The sequence below is a fragment of the Mesocricetus auratus genome, unplaced genomic scaffold (genome assembly GCF_017639785.1).
Source record: "Mesocricetus auratus isolate SY011 unplaced genomic scaffold, BCM_Maur_2.0 Super-Scaffold_100008, whole genome shotgun sequence".
NCBI lineage: Eukaryota > Metazoa > Chordata > Mammalia > Rodentia > Cricetidae > Mesocricetus > Mesocricetus auratus.
Window position 1 is genome coordinate 5,780,426 of NW_024429192.1, and position 18,093 is coordinate 5,798,518.

An 18,093-nucleotide genomic window follows, 5' to 3' on the forward strand; every position below is an offset into this window, starting at 1 on the left:
ATACCGAAGTCATACTTTCATTTACAGAAATGAAGACGGCTGAGCACAGCGGCCCACGCTTGTAATTCCAGCACACCAGAGGCTGAGACAGGAGGAGCCTATGTTCAAGGCCAGCTTGGGCCATGTGGTGAGGCACTGCCTCAAAACAAGGAAGAACGCCCATTCCCCATAACCTTCTTTGGGAAGAGGGGTTTGCTGTCCAAGGACAGGGATGTATTACGCAGTTGATGACGACACCCTTGCCCAGTTCTCTAGCATTCCTGGTGACTCCAGTCTAGAAAGATCTCTCTTATTCCAGCTAGGGCAGACCAGGACCAGCGTGAATTACATGTCTCCAAGCTCCTGTGAACACAGAAAATCTGGTTCCAGGAGATAAAGTTACCTATCTATCTACCTGCTATGAGGGACAAAATTTCAGGCCTGCCACAAAGACCAGAAGTGACCCTTTGGGACAAGCGGTCCATGAAGAAAGCCCAGCCCAGGAGCTTCGGTCCTCAGAGCTCTCAGGATAATTCTCAGGGTCAGAGCACGGCCACTTTCCAGGAAAGCCCCTTCCTGAGGGAGAGGAGGCCAGAGCGTGGGAGATACTGGCAGTGTGGCTCATAGAAGAGAAATGCCTTTGGGGGGTGTGTGTGGAGGGCTAGCATCGGGGTGTCAGGAGGCATGGCCTGGGCAAGCACTGCATTTACAAAGCCAACAGCTGGGATTCAGATTCCTGGCTGGCAAGGACCTGCATTTGTATGAAATGTGTCCCAGCTGTCCAAAAAGGTGGAGGAAGCGAGGGAGTCGGGGATCAGGACTTGAGAGCCTGTGTCACCCATGGATCATAGCAGGACTCCGGAGTCACAGCTGGGCCTGAGGGTCAACCCAACTCATCCAGAAGTACAATCAATATTGACGAATGACAGAAGCAGAGGCAAGGACTCTAATCCAGATTTGTCAACCCCAAGGATGTCCAGGAGAGTCACCTAGGGAAAAGACCCACCGACTGTATTTGCACGCTGTGATCATGGGATTCTCTAAGTAGGTAACCTAGAACCTACACGCATGCCTCCAGGAACATTGATGTTCAACAGTAACATGAAAACGAATACAGAGCCGGGCAGTTGGTGGCGCATGCCTTTAATCCCAGCACTCGGGAGACAGAGGCAGGCGGATCTCTGTGAGTTCGAGGCCAGGCTGGACCGACAGCCTCCAAAACAGAGAAACCCTGTCTCGTAAAAACCAAAAAAAAAAAAAAAGAAAAAGAAAAAGAAAACGAATACAGTCGGTGAAGGGAGAAGGAGTAAAGGGATAGAGAGGGAGGGGTTGGAGTGGTGACCTGACGCTGACCATTTACACACCTGGGAACATGTCCTTCACCAATACACTAAGCAAAGTCTCCTGGTTATAGAAGCAGGGAAACACGAGCTATGGATCTATTTATATGTTTCATTTAAAACAGTTTCTTTTTTTTTTTTTTTTTTTTTTTTTTGGTTTTTTGAGACAGGGTTTCTCTGTGGCTTTGGAGGCTGTCCTGGAACTCACTCTGTAGACCAGGCTGGCCTCGAACTCACAGAGATCCGCCTGCCTCTGCCTCCCGAGTGCTGGGATTAAAGGCGTGCGCCACCAACGCCCGGCTTAAAACAGTTTCTTAATAACATAAAAAACCCACAAATGTGAAGTGTTTTCACAGCGTTTTCTGCTGGGAGGTGGTAAGCCAATGCATGTCTGAAGTTAAACTAAGTCTATCTCATGTTCAATTGAAAGCTGCTAACTGAATTGGTGTGTTTCAAAAAAATAGGTATGTCTGTTGTTCTAGGTACAAAAATCAACACTGTCGTCAATAAATAAATAATACGTGTTTCTCAAAGTATGAAATGTAAACTTGGTTGTCCTTTCCTACATACTTTTTTTTTTTTTTTGAAAAATCACTTGAAACACATACAGGGACATTTGGGGTTGAGATCACACGAAGCATTCGGTTTTCAGTAGAGTAGCTGTTCTGCCACAGAGACACCATCATTTACAAGATACTTTCTAGAACCCTAGTTCAATCCTGAGGACCTACAAATAGAAAAGACCACCCAACCCAGGAGAGCCTGGCCCCGGAATCCAGAGACATGCAGAGAGCACTTCATGACCATAGACTGAGAGTATGCGAAAACAAACACAGGAACAAAACCCGGCCCACATTTTCATTAGCAAATCAAGCTATTCTGTAACCAACCAACCCATCTCTTAGCATTCAAGGAAAAGAAAACCTGAAGCATTCGAACTAAAAGCTTGGTCTCTACACCCTGACCCTGGCAAAAAAAAAAAAAAAAGCCCTGTGTGTTTCTATTACTAAGAAGACGGTGTGTCCCCGGGGAAAGCTTAGGGGAGAGTTTCCCATCTTCCTACTCCATGTGTGGGGCTCACTGTCCCCAAGGTCTCCCCACCACCACCACCACCAAGTAATGGGTTTTCTTAGCATCTCTCCACGCCTCCCAACTCTTGAACCCTTTCTTTTGCAAACTGTATCCATCTAAGGCGCGACTTCCTGCGGAGACCACTAAAGACCGCTGTTGAAGTTTCCCACAACAGTCACGGTCCAGTACATTCAAACACAGAATCAGCTTGGGTTGGTCACCGGACAAGACGTCTCATGAAATGTCACAGGGTCTCTGAGCCCAAAGAGAATGTTCCGATAATACCGGGCAACCAGGACTCAATGACGTCATCCAGCCTGCCCCATAACTCATCAGAACAGAGAACTTCATGGATAATGAACTTCCGTGTCATCAAGCCTTCCCAGTGACCCGAAACAGATCTAACTCGCCAGGACAGAACTCCACAGACGAGCTTCCAGAACAATTCTCCAAACACACCTTGACCCACCCACCCCACAGTTCACCAGTGTGTTTTCAGTGACAGACACTAATCAAGGTCTGAACAGCTCTGACGCACACTTGAGAATCTTCCAGTAGTGGCTCTCGGGAGAGCTATGTCAGTGCCTGCTCCAGGACTCATAACGCCGAGCATTCAATCCAGGGCCCCATTTCCCAGTGGGAGTTGGACTCCAAAGCAGCAACAATTCCATCACAATTGGACTAAACACACCACTCACAGGGCGTCATAGGCCAGGTAGTCTACAAAGGGGCTGGTGGAGGGGAGAAATAGGAGGCCTACACAAGTTCTCTAAAATACAGCCACTGCATTTATAAATCTGTTTTGTAGTAACCAGTCCCACACCTCCATCCAGGGGAAGAATTCAGGCTCCCAAGGGAACCGAGTTGAAGGCTGTGGATCTCAGAGACTCTGGAAGCCATGGTGAGACCTGTGATGAGGACAAAGGAAAAGAGAGTTTGGATTCATAAAACAGGACATGGTTTGAAGGGCAGGATTGTCGAGAACTACTCCTAGTAGCCTTGAGGGACTTTTGGCTCTGTTGTCCCCGTTGCCTCATGGCTGATCAGCAGACAGCACATGGGCCTTTGAGAGGAAGTCCTCCAGGGTCATCCCAGGGCTGCTACGGCTCATCAAACAACTGCAGGTCAAGGCGGACCACAATCTCCCCCGTGGGGACCTCGTGCAGCAGGAGACACTTGGTAACTGGACCCTTGGAGCCCTGGTCTTTCTTGATGTCAGCCACTCGGATCTCTGTCCGACCCAAGAAATCTGAAAGAGAGAAAGCAAAGCATGCTCAGAAGGAGTTCCAAGACGCACATCGTTCACGCTGGGGCTCCCCTACGGCACAGCCAGGGACCACCTCCTCTAAGGTCACCTGTAAGACCAGCCCTGGCCTTTCTGGTTTATTTCCCCCATGGGGTTGTCAATTCACCATGATATTTCACTGCTAGAAAGCCAAAGAAAGTTTTAAAATATACTCAATAAAACAAAATAATATATATCCAAGGTGATGGGTCTACCCCGATTTATTGTTACACGTTATGTACATGTATTGCGATAACCCACAAATAGAATATATTCTGTGTCTGTTTCAAAATATGTTAATAGGGTCAAGGTGATGGGTCGGTCAGTAAAAGCTTTGCAAACACAAGGCCATAAATTTGGCCCCCGGGGTCTATATTTAAAAAGGAAACCCAGGGGTGGGCTGGAGAGATGGCTCAGCAGTTAGGAACACGTGCTTCTCTTCTAGGAACCTGATATGGGGTCCCAGCACCCCACACAGTGTCTCACAACCACTTGTGACTCCAATTCCAGAGGATCCAACACCATCTTCCGGCTCCCATGGGCCCCTACAGGCATGCAGTGCACACAAACTCACGCAGGCAGACACATAAACGTTATTTTTAAAGTTGGGCAAGGAGCCAGCGCTCTCCACGATTGAGCCATTTCCAGTCCATCTTTTACATTTTTAGCAGGGCCACCTTATGTGGCGACGCTGGCTTCAAAGTCATAATTCCTGCCTCGGCCTCAGGAATGCTGGGGAGATAGGCGCGAACCACCAAGCATGGCTACATCATTGCTGTTTTAAACATTTACTTATTTATTTAGTGTGTGTGTGTGTGCCCATGTGTCCATGCCATGCCATGTGTTGAGACAGAGGATGACTTACAGGAGTCCCCTTCCACTATGCCAGTACTAGGGATCAAACTCAAGCCATCAGGTTGGGCAACAAGTGTCTTTACTTGCTGAGCCAAGGACAGAAAAACAAAAGGAAACTACATCTGGGTTCCTAGGCAAGCCCTTTCTCACAGCCACCAGTGTGGGAATGCAAACCGCCACAGTCTGTGTCTAGCTCAGGGAAGCAGCTCGCCCAAGCCCTTCCGCCCACGCCCTTCCTGCCCACGCCGTCTAAGTTGGCTGCAGCAGCTCCCGGCACAGTGCCAACCTGACCCCTAGGGAAATCCCCAAGAGCGCCCGGCTTGGGTCCAGGAAAGCATGTATCCCTGTAAGACGGAGGAGGCAGGGCAAGGGCACCCCGAGGGCCATTTCCCACTCACCATCGGGTGAGAACTGGTCCCTCTCGAACACGGTGATGCAGAGAACTTCCTGCTCCAGGTCTCGGATGAAGAACTGGCAGTTGGAATTCCACTTGGGGTTCAATGTGTCCTGGATTGTCTTGGTGATGTGACATTGAGAGCCCATGGTCACCTCACAGTACGGGTTGCTCTTCCCTGGAGTGAATAAAAGCCCCTGCCAGGTGGGACACATTTCATTTCCAACCCCCTCAACCTTTGAGATTGACAGGTGGGAAATCTGGCGGACACGCCCACGTTTTGGTCTCACATCTAGAAGCACAAATCCATTAGCAAGGCTCAGAAACTAAATCCTTTCTGTGTGTGCACACGTGTGCCATGTGTCATGTATTTCACAGGGACTATGAGTGAGATTGCTCAGCTCTCACTGCAAAGCAGGACCATAGAAAAGGACTCACAAGAATTATGTGTGTGCGTGTATGAATATATGTCAATATATACACACACACACACGTGTGTGTGTGTGTGTGTGTGTGTGTGTGTGTACATATGGCTCTTTGACAAATGCTGGAAAACCCAGCATCAGCAGGAAATGTACACAAGCAATAGCACCACGTCAAGTTGGTTGGGGTGGAGGAGGCAGAGGGGAATCCACGGCCCTTACCATGTGACCGACAGGGCTTCAATTCGATGCCTTCTACAACGTTCACCATCAACCTTCCAATGCCGGTTGCCCGCTGGGAACGGACTAGACCGCAAGGACACAGCACAGAACGCTTCGTTTCACGCTGGCTTTGACGCCCTTCTCCCCGGCATGCCCGCAGTCTGCCGCGCATCTGCCCCCGCCAGAGCGCGAAGCCCCCTCCCGCCTGTTGCTCTGCTGGCCCACCTTGCTCCCACCATGCCCGCGCCCCAGCCCCAGCGACACCGGATGGACTCGGTGGCTCTCCCGCCCACCCTCGTGGTCCACCGCCCCCTTCCCGCACTCGGTTCCAGCCGCCCACCACGTTACCCAGGTACGCCTTCTCGCGCTTCTTTTTCTCGGTCTCTATGTACAGTTCAGAGGCAGCTTTGATTTTCTGCACCCAGGCAGTCCTTGGACAGGAAAAGACGGAATGTTGCCAAACAAACCTCTCAGAACAGAGAGCCAACTGCCGTGGGGTCTGCTCGAATTCTGTTTCCAGGACTCTTTTTACCTGGTTTATTTGAATTCAGCAGCAAAGGCTCAGAAAAGAAAGACTGATTCTGTATTACATGATGCTAATAATTATCCCTATCATCAGTAAGAAAGGCTTTTCTTTCTTCTTTTTTTTTTTTTTTTTGAGACAGGGTCTCATACAGTTTAGTCCAGCTGGTGATGAACTCACTAAGTAATCCAGGATGGCCTCTCCCTGACTCTGCCATCTGACTGCTGGGGTTGCTGGCACACACTCTGGTTTATGGGGTACACGGACTTGAAGCCGGGATTTTGCACACTTGGGGCAAGCGCTCCACTCCCAGAGTCCGTAAGCAATGGATGTACTCCTTCATGTTCCCACTCCCATGGAGAAAGTCCTCCCTCTCCGCAAAGCATCGCGTGCCTGGCAGACCCAGGAAGACAGAGGGTCCGTCCGTCTGTCTGTTTTTGAAAATCGCCCAAGGGAAGAGCGGAGTGCGCAGCAGGAGGCGGCTTGGCGTGCGGGTTTCCCTGCCTACCATAAGTACACCAGCTTTAGCCAATCTTCCTGCTGGCATCAATGTTCTTGGGAATGTTGCTGGCCTTGGGCCAAGCTCGCCCTCCAGAAAGTGATCTTTTCCATTTGGCTCCGGGACAGTCTAAGACTGGAGCGAAATACCGGCAACCCAAAGATCCAGATGGCTGACCCGGGGAGAGGCTAGGGACGGGGTTAGTCCCAAACCACTTTCCTATAGGTTTCTGCCACCTGGAAACTTGGGGCGATCTAAGCAGCTCTCGATACTTCAAAGGCTGCTGAACATTTCTAAAACAAAAAAACAAACAACCAAAAAAAAAAAACCAAATACAAGAAAGAAAATAGGACAGAGGAAGCCGCGAGCAAAGCTGATTTCAGTCCGTTTTATTTCGAAAGCCTCACGCCAGATGTCCAACTTTTGAGAAGTTCTAAAAAATAGTATGTGCGACCCTTCCCTCCACACAGGGGTGACAGAACAGCGGCTGACAAGTGGCCCTCACCTGTTGCTAGGGAGGGGTCGGGCTTACCTTTCGTTGATGCTCTCTGCTCGGAGGGTGTAGACGCGGTCGATGTGGGAAATGTGGAAGATGGGCTCATCTCCAGATGGGTCGGTGGGCAGTTTTACTAGAACCTCGTTTAAGAAAATAGGCTGTAGAGTAATGATGCAAGGTGTTACAGAACAAAGCAGGGGCTCTGTGTGCTCACCAAGCTCTGTGTGTCTGTGTATGTGTGTGTGTGTGTGGGTGCGCAATACACCGTGAGCATAGACGCGTGTGCATGCCTGCCTATGAATGTCAGGAAATTACACGGTGTGTGTGTGTGTGTGTGTGTGTGTGTGTGTGTGTGTGACCCAGTAATCTAGTGAAGGCTGTGTGTTGGAGGGTGTAGTTCAGTACACGGACTATACCAGAATAGAGTACATGTTAGAACTAACTTTTTAACGTGTAAGGGTTTTGCTTGCATGAACGTCTGTGCACCAGGTGTGCAATGTCCACAGAGGCTGGGGGGGTGGAGTCACCTGGAACTGGAGTTACAGACGGTTGTGAGCAGTCATGTGGGTGTTGGAAACTGACCCGGGGTTCTCTGTAAGAGCAGCATTTAAAGTCCTTACAGGTAAACTGTTTGCCCCGACTTGCGCCCTCAGCAGCCAACAGTCCGCATCTAAGAGTCTCTCTTTACAGACAAAGGCTCTAGCGACACTCCACATTGTCACCTCGCCTTCTCCCAAACTACAGCTGGCTGCTGCCCCTATGAGAACCCCTGAGGAAAGGCACCCCCGCATCGGCAAAGTTAGAAGATAAAATGCCCCACGGTGTAACAACACACACACACACACACACAGTCCTGCTCACACGGGACTTAGCATTCTGTCACAGAAACCTTCCACTCGTTGATGGAGAAAGGGAGGGCCACAGATGTTTCAAACCGCCGTGAGAGTGTGTCAGGGCATCTGGGGCAGGCCGGGCATTGGGCTGGCCGTGGGGCCTGTTCGCCTGTGTAAAGTGAGTGGGAAGTGGTATCCCCCAATAGGATTGTGCGTTACTGGGAACAAAGGTGGGGCATGGACGGTACTCTACTCTGCTTACTCCGCCCCTCACTAGCTTAGCCCCTCCCCTTACCCTGTCCTAGCCCCTCCCCTTACTAGTTTGGCCCCTCCCCTTACTCCATCCTAGCTCCTCCTCCTGGCCCTTCCCCTTACTATCCTAGATCCACCCCTTGCTCTTAGCTCCTCCCCTTTGCTTTCCCTTCAGAAATAGACTCCTTTTGGAGACGCCCTCTTCCTGCCACCTAGAAAGAACCGTACCGTTTTGTACATTTTATACTGCAGGTTCGATTTGGGGCTGAAGACTTTGTCGGTGCCGGAAGAGCCTAAGGGCTTTGTGATCTGGGTCAGCAGGAGGAAGTCGTTGAAGAGGAAGCCGTACAGCTCCTTGTTGCTCTTGGCCTTGTAGAGCTTCCCGCTGTGCAGAAACTTGCGCGGCCCCAAGCAGTTGGTCACCGAGTTGAACACCAGTTGCTAGGAAAGGTAACCAGACAGGAGGGAGGCGCGATGAGGGAGTCCCGCTCGCTCTTGCTTTTGCTTCTGTCTCAAGCACGAAGGCGGGCCCTCAGCAGGCCTCAATCCCACACACAAGCCAAGAAGGGCTCTGAGGAGTCCCAGCAGCAGCTTGCCAAGCCTAGAGAGCACAGGTTCTGGGGTTCCGGGTACCTGGATTAGTCTTGGGTAAGTTCTCTGGCCTTTCTGCTGGGGTTTCACTCTCTCTCGGGGTTGCGGGTGCACGGGGTTGCGGGTGCGCCTCCCCCCTCAGTCCATTGAGAAGTGGGGCACCAGGAAGAAAGCTGACTCCCCTCTTGGCTATCTGCTCCGTGTGGGGGTGCGGCAAGAATCCCCACAGAGCTCAGAGAGTCCTCAGTGCTTTGGGAATGGCAGGACTCACGCATATACGTTCATGGACAAACGCCACTTTCCCAGATGGAGAGTCCAGACCCCAGGACTGGAGGGTCTGCAAGATTCGGGGGTGCCAAGTGACCCCTCGAAGTCCTACAGGACCGTGTGGTGCATGCTGAATCTCGCCCTGACTGCTAGTCTAGGACGTGTGAAGGGAATGAATGGCTCCCTTCCGTCACTGGGGGACTATGATTGCTGATATGTGGGCCCCAGCATCTCCCTGGAGGCTGTCATCTCAGCCCACACTACCTTATGTGACATTCTCCAGCTGCCTTCAAGAGAAAATTCCTCTCCAGATCGTGATTACAAACACGCTTCCTGGAAAGAGGTCATGGGACTCACAGTAGACGCCCCCTAAGAGGCGCTGGTGGCCTCCAGTGTGGAAGAGAAGCTGGCAGTGCTTTGGCGACCAGAGACCTAGGGGTGGCTACCTCACTCTTAGGTCTGAGGCTGGAGGAGCCTGGAAGGCTGGTGGCGACATCCCAACAGATGTCTCTTGATGGGCAGGAAGGGTGAGACCCATCTCTAGGCTCCTAGGGAAAGCACAGGGTTAGGGTCACACCCTCTTCAGATGTGGGGCCACACTTTGTGTTTTTTCAATGTGTATGAGTGTTTTTCTATCAGTAGTGGCCAGAAGAGGGTGTCCCATCCCTGCAACTGGAGTGACAGGTGGCTGTGAGCCATCTGAACCCTGGGTCCTCTGCAAGAGCAGCCAGTGCTCCCAACTGCTGAGTCATCGCTCCCAGGGGTCCCAGGCTTTCTTTCTCCCTCTCTTAATAATGTACTTGGGGTTGAGCGTTGACCAATGACATGTAAGCAGATAATAAGCGATTTCTTGTGTATGTAAATGAGTGAGGTAGACGACTAAAGGCTGTCTGTCCCCGGGTTCTGAAATGAGAACCCCCAGGCATGGCTTCAGCTTCTGCAGGGCTGCCCTAAGCTGGTGTGCACCTTCCCTGCGGAGGAGGACAGGGGGAAGGTGGCCTCCCATGGCATGGGAAACCAGTGAGACACAGCCTCCCTGGGCGTTTTGGAAAACTCTAGAAATCTGTACGTATACGTGTGTGCATGAGCGTCCACGTATGTGTCTGTACACCCATGCACTCGGATACAGAGGAAGCACAAGCAGAAAGAATGGGAGTGGAGGTTACGAGACGGGGAGCGCCGGAAGAGCAGCAAAGACGAGTGTGGGGGCGAGAAACCCAGATGACTCACCAACACAAGCGTAAAAAGAAAAAGAGCAAAATACAAAACGCCTGTAAAATACAAGCTGGTAAAAAATAAAATAAAAAATAAAATAAAAATAAAGAAACTGGGAAATGAGCAGACCCCCAAAGCAGAATGGAAACAGGGTTACTAGAAGACCAGACTTAGAAGGCGGTGTTAGCCCCGGGAGCCCTTAGGACCTGTTGCTCCTGAGTCCTCCACTGTGAAGAGACTGAATCCACAAGGCTGAGGTGAAGGGCCGAGTGGACTGAAGTCTGAAGTGCAAAACAGACAAGCAAGAGCACTTCGCTGGTTTCGGTTTTAGTATGTGGGGCGTGTGTGTGTGTGTGTGTGTGTGTGTGCGCGCGCGTGCGTGCATGCGTGCGTGTGAGTGTGTGTGCGTGTGTACCAGCTGCCTGGACTCTGTGACCAGCGGGTGGCTCTACACACAAGGTCCCAGCTGTAATCCACCTGTCCGATGTGATCCCAAAACTCCCTCTAAATATAACATAGGGTGGCCTGGGTAACAATCCACTCAGGAGAAATGCAAGTTCAAGAGCAAAGACGCACACAGGGGAAGTTTAAAACAAAAACAAAAACAAAAACCTATTAGTTCACAGTGTGGCTCGGTGAATAACATTTAGCCATCTGCACGAGGCCCTGGGTCTGACGGCTGGTACAGAAGGAAAGGAAAAAAGAAATCGTGGCACATATAGAAAAATAAGGCATGCCGAGTGAGCGCTGTCAGAAGCAGCAGACAAAAGACTGTGACCCTCAGACGCTGGGACACACAAACATGTTCAAGGTGTGTTAAGAAACAAATAAGGAGCCGGGCGGTGGTGGCGCACGCCTTTAATCCCAGCACTCGGGAGGCAGAGGCAGGCGGATCTCTGTGAGTTCGAGGCTGGGCTGGACCGACAGCCTCCAAAACAATACAGAGAAACCCTGTCTCGTAAAACCAAAAAAAAGAAACAAAGAAACAAACAAGGAGCACGAACATTTGAACAAGGAGCAAGACACATAAAAGAAGCTAGGACATTTGAAAAAAAAACTGAATACATTTTTGGCAATGGGAAATAATAGAATGGAAATTAAGAAGACGCATGGGTTGTAACATCGAGCAGAAGAGAGGTGGCTGACGGGAGAATGAGCCGTGGGTCTGGAGAAGAAAGTGGCCATTTTTCTCATCCCCTCTCTGCTGCCCGCCCATGCTCAAATGAGAGCGGCCCAGATCCCCGCCCCGTAGGTGGCTACCTCAGAAAGGCCTTCACACTGCACGTGGGCTTGGATCCACTCCAGACGGTCCGAGTTCTCCTTCTCTCTCACCCCCTCGTTCACCTGGGAGCACAGCTCTTCGGCCTTTTCCAGGGCGTGCTTCAAGTGGCTGTGGTCAGGGTGGTTTTCCGGGGTGTTTTCTAGGATCTGTGGGGGGGGGTGGGGACACAAAGGACAGTGCGGATGGACCCGGCCCAGTCATCAAGGAAGCCAGAGCTTCCAAACGTGGTGCCGCCATAGCTGTGACTCGAGCGTAATAGCCAGTGCCTTGGGCTCGGTGGGGCTTACCCTGCTGCAGGAAGGCGATGGGTGGCCCTGCCCTTGAGCCTTTCAGCCCAACCTCACAGCCTTGAATGTCCCAGAACAAGCAGTGACCTGCCCTGCCAAATGCTAACTCCCAGCACGAACGCTAAACTACACACACACACACACACACACACACACACACACACACACACACACACACACACACACACGCCCCAGATCTTAGGTGGCATACGGACCGGCGCAGCCAGAAGGGACTCTTCGCAAATCTTCACTCCACTTCACAAAGAAAGAAACTCAGCCGGGTGTTGGTGGCGCACACCTTTAATCCCAGCACTCGGGAGGCAGAGGCAGGCGGATCACTGTGAGTTCGAGACCAGCCTGGTCTACCAAGTGAGTTCCAGGACAGCCTCCAAAGCCACAGGGAAACCCTGTCTCGAAAAACCAAAAAAAAAAAAAAAAAAAAGAAAGAAAGAAAGAAACTCAGCCGGAGGCCAGGGACAGGCGCCAGGCAGGCTCCCCTGCTGCACCAGCAGCTGCTCCTACTGCTCGCTCTGAGGGGACCGAGGACGAAATCGTGGTGTTGGAACTGAATAGTATCCTACTAGCCCGTGAGTGATGGTCTACTCGTGAGTACGTAGGGCAGCTTAGGTGGGCTGGGATGGTGTTACCCACCATGCGCTCATGTCCCCTAGAGAACATACACAGCCGTATGCACTTATGCACCCCAGAGATCAACTCAGAAGGTTCCCCTGAGCAAAAAAAAAAAAAGTATGTTCGGGTGGGTGGGGAACACGTGTGTGTGTTTGCTAGTGAGCGGAGGCCAGAGGGCACCCTCAGCTGTCATCCCTCAGGAGTCATCTTCCTTGTTTGTGATACAGGATCTTTCGATGGCATCCGAGGTTCACCAATTCAGTTAGGCCGGCTAGGACCCCCACCAGGGCTGGTATACGGCACCATGTCCTGCTTTTACATGGGTACTGCGGCCCCAGGCACTTCCTGACTGAGCCACCTCCCCAGCCCCAACGTACGATCTTTTGTTTCTTTTGTTTTGTTTTTAATCCTGAGCAAATCTTTCTGGCAATGGCACTGCCTTTATCAGGCTGGTGAAGAGCTGGGTGCCTTTCCAGGCGGGGACAAGCGGCAGAAATAGGATAGTTTTAAAGGGTTGCATGGTACAAATCTACTGTGTTTATTTAATCACTTCCCTTACTGAGCGTGTGTCCTGGACTGAAGTCTTCTTTGATAATGCTATGACTCTAGGTTGGAGGGCCAGCGGGCAATCCTGACACACTGAGGAGAGATCTGGCCCCTGGAAACTGAGTTGTTCTCTGACCTTCACGAGTGTGCATGGCAATGCTCCTCTCCCCCCATGCCCCCCCCAGCCACTGTCTGGCTCACTTGATCTCAAAATAAAAAACTTTAAAATAAAGTTTTATTTTGAAGCCTTGCTAGGAATCATCCCCCCTTCACCATTATAGAAACATTTAGTCTTGGGGGCTGGGCAGGTGACTCAACACTGGCTGCTCTTCCTAAGGACCTGGGTTCAATTCCCAGCATCCAATACGAAGGCTCACAAATAACAAAACAAAACAAAACAAAAACAAAACAAAATAATCTGTGACTCCAGTTGGGGGGCCTCAATGCCCTCTTCTGGTCTCTGGGGGTACTGCATGCATGTGGTACACAGGTACACATTGGGGCAAAACCCTACACAGCAAATGAAAATAAATAAATCTTTGAAAAGCTCATTTACCATAGTATCCCCATCTCTGTACCATTGTGTCAGCTCCCGGGTCTTTCTCTTAAATGCTCCGCCATGAATGAACTCAAGGACAGACGTTACTGTATGGTGTGGGGTGAAGCTGGGTCGGGCTGAGGTTACCGTGGGAGGGAGATGTGTTACACACAGCCTGGACAAAAGCATACACTTTGTGGGGGGTGGCACCCATGTCCCAGGGTAACCATGAGCACACCTGTTCCCACGGCTTGGTTTCTGAAAACTACTCTCAGATAAAGGAACCAACTTCCACCTCCCGGGGAAGCAGGCTTCGTTTCCCCCGGCCCTACGGCTCAGAGGGCAGCCGAGCCGGCCGCTCATTTCCCGGTGAGGACAGAGAAACGCTAGTTCTGTTTTCTCTGGGACTGGCTTTCTTTAAAGCCCAGGAGGAAAACTGGTGTCTGGTATCGGGAGGGGCATCAGGGAGCGGCCTCCCCGAGACAGATGGTGGGAATCGCGTTCCTCTCTCTGTTGCTCCAAACTCTACGCGGAGGCGCCGTGCCAGCCCTGGGAAAGCGTCGGGAACGGAACTCTCACCCTCTGGCTTGGAAGCCACTTGATGGCCGTCCGAAGGCTGTTTTACTAGTTCACACAGAACCATCTCTTTCCTCCCAGCGGCCAAGCAGATGGCTTCAGCAGCCGGTGGGCACGTGACTCCCACGTGACAGCCCCCAGGTGTCCTGGCTGGGAAATCCACCCCTGCCTCCAACCGCCTCTAGCTGCCTCCTGCCCCCTCCAGCCTTCCTCTGCCCGCAAAGGCACAGGCGGCCGTACTTACGTTTTTGATGATCAGCGGGTATCTCGTGACACGCTGCATTGGCTTCAGGATGAAGCTGGACAGGGGCATCCCCTTGCACCGAGGGTCCATTGCCAGTCTCTGGAAGACATTTTGTTTAATGTGCATTAAAAATCTGCAAAACCTAGTCAGTGACATTATGTTTGTCATTTATTCCATCCATTTGGATAGTAACTGATGAGCCTGGAGTTGGAAGACCCTGTCCAGCTGTCATGGTCCAGGATAAAGCCATTTACAGAGGGAGGACGGTGTGGTGGTTAGAGAGAAAATGGCCCCCAAAGGGAGTGGCACTGTTAGGAGGTGTGGCCTTGTTGGAGTAGGCGTGGCCTTGTTAGAGGAAGTGTGTCACTGTGGGGGTGGGGTTTGAGGTCTCATATGCGTTCAAGGCACACCCAGTGAGACAGACCACTTCCTGTTGCCTACAGTCAAGATGTAGGGCCCTCAACTCCCTGTCCAGCACCATATCTGCCTGCTCGGTCGCCATGGCCCACCATGATGACAATGGCCTGAACCTGTGAGAAACGAAACTACCCCAGTTAACGGTTTTCCTTTACAAGAGATTCTGTGGACTTGATGTCTGCTCATAACAATAGAAACCCTAACTAAGACAGATGGGGAGCCTCAGATGCGACTATCCACACCCTGCCTCCACACTCAGCAAACCTTCTCCGAGAGGAGAGTCTATCTTAAAACTTTCTTCCAGATGTCTGAAGACCTTTGTGATACTCCAGGGGCCCAGAAGAGCCAAAAAGACTTCTCAGTGAGAGTGAACCTCCCACCAAGGGACGAGAAGCCGGAGAGGCTGGTACAAGTGATGTATCTGCCTCCAGCACAGTCTTCAAGGCGCTCGGGCGGAGCCGGATGGATGGCAGAGCTGAGACCCAAGGACTAAGATTCCTGTCTCTGGCGGGCCGGGCCGTGTGTCTGGCTTTGGTGTTTTTCCTTTTACCACTTAAAGAAATTATTTACTATTTACATGTGTGTACACGTGTGTGTCCCCGTGTGTTTATGAATGCCTGTGTATGTTGCGCATGTGTGTACACGTGTGTGTCCCCGTGTGTTTATGTATGCCTGAGTATGTTGTGCATGTGTGCACAAGTGTGTATGTCTGTGTGTTTATGTATGCCTGAGTATGTTGTGCATGTGTGCACACGTGTGTGTCCCCGTGTGTTTATGTATGCCTGAGTATGTTGCACATGTGTGCACACGTGTGTGGGTGGGTGGACATAGGGGTCACAGGTCAACTCTGGTAGCTGGCTCTTGCCCACCTTTCTGTAGGTTCTGGGGCTGGCACTGGTATCTTCACACTTAAACAGCTCCACCCTGAACCATCTCCCCAGTCACCCAGCTCCTGCCACTTATACACACTCTGTCTCAAGAGGACAAGAGTCCTTCCACCACAAAAAGAAGCCCCTTGGCTGCTGGTGGCTAAAGATGTCTAGGGTCCAGTTTAACGCCTCACCGGGACGCCGCCATGCCGCCTCACCGCGGTGATTCAGGGAGCATAACTCCTGAGGTGAGGATGCTCCCCCCCAAAAAAAGCCAGAGACACAAAGACTTGCTGCTCGTTCAGTAAAAGACACCCGTTTATGGGGAGTCATTTAATTCTTCCTGTTTTTTCTTCCTTTTTCCTGGGAGAAGTAAATGCTGATTGGGGCCTACTTTGACTAACTGGGACCCCTGCCTCACAGCAACACCAAGGACCAGGGCTGCTAGCCTAGCGCAAGACCTGCAGGTGCCTTGGCATCACCTTCACAAGCATCCCCCAGGAGGATGTGACGCTGCAGACTGTGCTAGCCATACCGCAGGGCTGTGGTATCTCATATGGAGTCCCTGGGGGCTACGCAGAGCTCAAACCCCTGGCTTTCCATCGGAAAGCAGTTATGATGGCTGAGCTCGACTCATCTGGGGAGAAGAGAGCCTCAGTTGAGGAACTGTCTCCATCAGATTGGCCTGTGGGGCATCCTTAAAAATTGCTCATCGATGCACTCTGGACAGCACCACTGCTCAGTAGGCGGGCCTGGGCTGCCTAAGGAACGTAGCTGAACAGGAGTCTGAGAGCAAGCCGTAAGTGGCATCCCTCTAAGACCTTCGGTTTCTGCCTCCAGATCCTCGGGATGAGATCCTGTCCAGTTCCCCTCGGTGATGATGGACTATATAATCTGTAAGCCAAATATACTTTTTCCTTCCCGTTTGGTCAGAGGATTTTATCACAGCAACAGGAAGCAAGCCAGAACTGGGATCAAGGGGCTATGAGGACTCCGTGTGTTCCCTCTGCGAGAAAGCCAGAGGCCGGCAGAAAACTGGGAATGCTGGTGCTAACTGAAGGGGGCCCCTGCTTGCAGGGGCCAAGAAAATGACATGGATGAATTAGACACGCCCCTCAAAAACACCTTAAACACCCGGGGAACATACCTCGGAAGCTATTTCCAAGCTCTCAAACCCAAGAATGGCTCTCCTGTCCAAGCATAACCCCAGAGTGATAACCACACCTGCCGGTTCAATGCCATTCCCGACGTCCATCCATCCCCAGTGGCCTTCAGTGAAAAGATGCTTGTGACCCCTAGCACATCAAGAGGACACTCTGGAGAGTCTCCAGGGTCTCCCTGTAGCCCCGGCTTCCTTACTTTGACGAACTCCTTGAAGTCCGGGGCCTCGTCGGTCTTCTGCTGGATGAGGGCAGCCCCATTGAGCTGGCAGCTGCAGAAACGGATGTAGGGCTGCATGTGTGGCAGCTGGGCGCTCAGGATGTCGCCGATCATCTTCACTGGCATCTTCTCTCCGGACATCTTCTTACGGACTCTCAGCGCTCTGCACGGAAACACGGGTGGTGAGCCGTGTCTGACACACCCCACACTTGCAGGTTGCAGAGAAACGGAACGGGTGGGGGGGCACAGACCTGAGAGCCACTAAAGCATCTATTTGGAGACAAGGGACAGAGAAAGACATGAGTCTAGCACGACAGAGAGGGGTGGCCTGGGCGGGTTTCTTCAGCATGGTGGCTGCTTGCTACATCTTTCCTCTTTCTTTTGTTTTGTTTTGTTTTTTTTTCCGAGACAGGGTTTCTCTGTATTGTTTTGGAGACTGTCCTGGAACTAGCTCTGTAGACCAGGCTGACCTCGAACTCACAGAGATCCGCCTGTCTCTGCCTCCCAAGTGCTGGGATTAAAGGCGTACACCACCAACGCCCGGCTCTTTCCTCTTTCTTTAGTAACTTGGAGAGGACCCCTGTGTTGCTGTTCCAGGGCATGAGTTATGGTGAGCGTCCAAGGCTGGTTCAGTCTGGGCATTGAGCCCATTTCTTCTGAGGGAAGTTATGTCACCAGGGGAGGGAGAAACAAACTTTCAAATCCATTGCCACAAACACTATCACCCTGTTTCTCAAAGTTCGCCAAAGCCACATAAAAATGATCACGCAAAGTGTTTCTCCTGCCCATGGCTCCGTTGATGTGTCTAATTTAAAGCTGACCAAGTAACTAATCACACACACACACACACACACACACACACACACACACACACACACGAGTTCATACAGTTTCCATCCTGAAAGCTGGGGACAGCAGCTGAAGGGACAGAGGGGTGGTCTGTCTGTCCCTCCGCCTACCTTCTGTGGGCTGCGTTCAGGGCCACGGCAGCCAGGATGGCATGCCCTTCCTTCTAACTCTCAAGTTAGAAGTTACCGTATGGAAGACTCTCGACTTGTACGTGACAAGGGTAGCAATATA

The 18,093-nt window shown here is 51.5% G+C and overlaps 1 protein-coding gene and 1 long non-coding RNA gene across 4 annotated transcripts in view; one reads left to right on the top strand and one right to left on the bottom strand.

Moving 5' to 3' along the window:
- Positions 1-3,160: 3,160 nt before the first annotated feature.
- Itsn1 (intersectin 1) overlaps positions 3,161-18,093 on the bottom strand; it is a 174,814-nt gene continuing 159,881 nt past the window's right edge. For 2 of the 3 annotated variants that reach the window (XM_040750476.1, XM_040750475.1), the window contains 9 exons: positions 16,993-17,176; positions 14,348-14,446; positions 11,505-11,672; positions 8,400-8,612; positions 7,123-7,244; positions 5,917-5,999; positions 5,569-5,652; positions 4,929-5,102; positions 3,161-3,639 (listed from right to left, as the gene is read on the bottom strand). In XM_040750476.1, coding sequence (XP_040606410.1) covers positions 3,491-3,639; positions 4,929-5,102; positions 5,569-5,652; positions 5,917-5,999; positions 7,123-7,244; positions 8,400-8,612; positions 11,505-11,672; positions 14,348-14,446; positions 16,993-17,176 — 1,276 coding nt within the window. In that variant the 3' untranslated portion in view covers positions 3,161-3,490. Of the gene's footprint in view, positions 3,640-4,928; positions 5,103-5,568; positions 5,653-5,916; positions 6,000-7,122; positions 7,245-8,399; positions 8,613-11,504; positions 11,673-13,545; positions 13,703-14,347; positions 14,447-16,992; positions 17,177-18,093 lie in introns of those variants that run through there. The other variant, XR_005878825.1, reaches the window with a different exon arrangement.
- On the top strand, positions 14,446-15,340 carry LOC121141893. The gene is made up of 2 exons (XR_005878829.1): positions 14,446-14,879; positions 15,069-15,340. It is a non-coding gene; the product is annotated as an uncharacterized LOC121141893 (long non-coding RNA).